This window comes from Caenorhabditis briggsae (genome assembly GCF_000004555.2).
Source record: "Caenorhabditis briggsae complete genome, chrIII, whole genome shotgun sequence".
In the NCBI taxonomy this organism is placed as follows: domain Eukaryota; kingdom Metazoa; phylum Nematoda; class Chromadorea; order Rhabditida; family Rhabditidae; genus Caenorhabditis; species Caenorhabditis briggsae.
The window spans coordinates 1,681,640-1,682,424 of record NC_013490.2 but is presented as its reverse complement, the minus strand read 5'-3'; the positions used below and the strand labels follow the sequence as shown (position 1 = coordinate 1,682,424).

General features: G+C 34.5%; 1 protein-coding gene across 1 annotated transcript in view; it reads left to right on the top strand.

The window, feature by feature from the left end:
• Positions 1–473: 473 nt before the first annotated feature.
• The window catches only part of CBG00466, a gene marked incomplete at both ends in the record, with an annotated part of 3,758 nt that continues 3,446 nt past the window's right edge, over positions 474–785 (top strand). The window contains 1 exon segment of the mRNA XM_002640862.2: positions 474–745. Coding sequence (XP_002640908.2) covers positions 474–745 — 272 coding nt within the window.

Sequence of the window (785 nt, the reverse complement as noted above, 5' to 3'; positions counted from 1 at the left end):
GTCAACTACAAAAATGAAGCTTTATTTTTGTTTTGTATTTTCTCCAATTTTCCAAAAGATTGAAAAACTGTAAACCTATTTTCTAAGGTTTCCATTTTTTCGGCACCGCCCATTTTTTGTAGCTGATGTCATAATCTTTAATCAGTTCGAAAATCCAATTTTGAGGTTTCAAAGTTCAATGTTTTTGTTCAGATACATATAAATAAGAATCTAAGAATCTAAGAATCTAAGAATCTAAGAATCTAAGAATCTAAGAATCTAAGAATCTAAGAATCTAAGAATCTAAGAATCTAAGAATCTAAGAATCTAAGAATCTAAGAATCTAAGAATCTAAGAATCTAAGAATCTAAGAATCTAAGAATCTAAGAATCTAAGAATCTAAGATTCCTTACTATTTGAATTCTGAGTACCTCCAGAATCTTATTTTTCACCTTTTTTTTTCTCTCAAACACTAATCCGATTCTTCCAGAACCATGGCTGACTGTCGTTCTCTGCGCTCTATGGAAACCGATGGTTTCCAAGTGGTCACCGAAGTGGTGACCCATAAACTTAACCATATTCCCATATTCAAGGGAGACTTTGCCTCTCTTCCCCCCAAAGTTCAACGTTTTGTCGCTGAAAAAGCCGAGCTCATGAATCCAGCTGGAATCTACATTTGTGATGGATCCCAAAAGGAATACGATGATATCGTTGATAAGCTTGTCGAGCGTGGTGTTCTTACTCCATTGAAGGCTTATGAGAATAAGTGAGTAGAGCAAAAATCTTTCCCATTTTTTTTGGGGGTA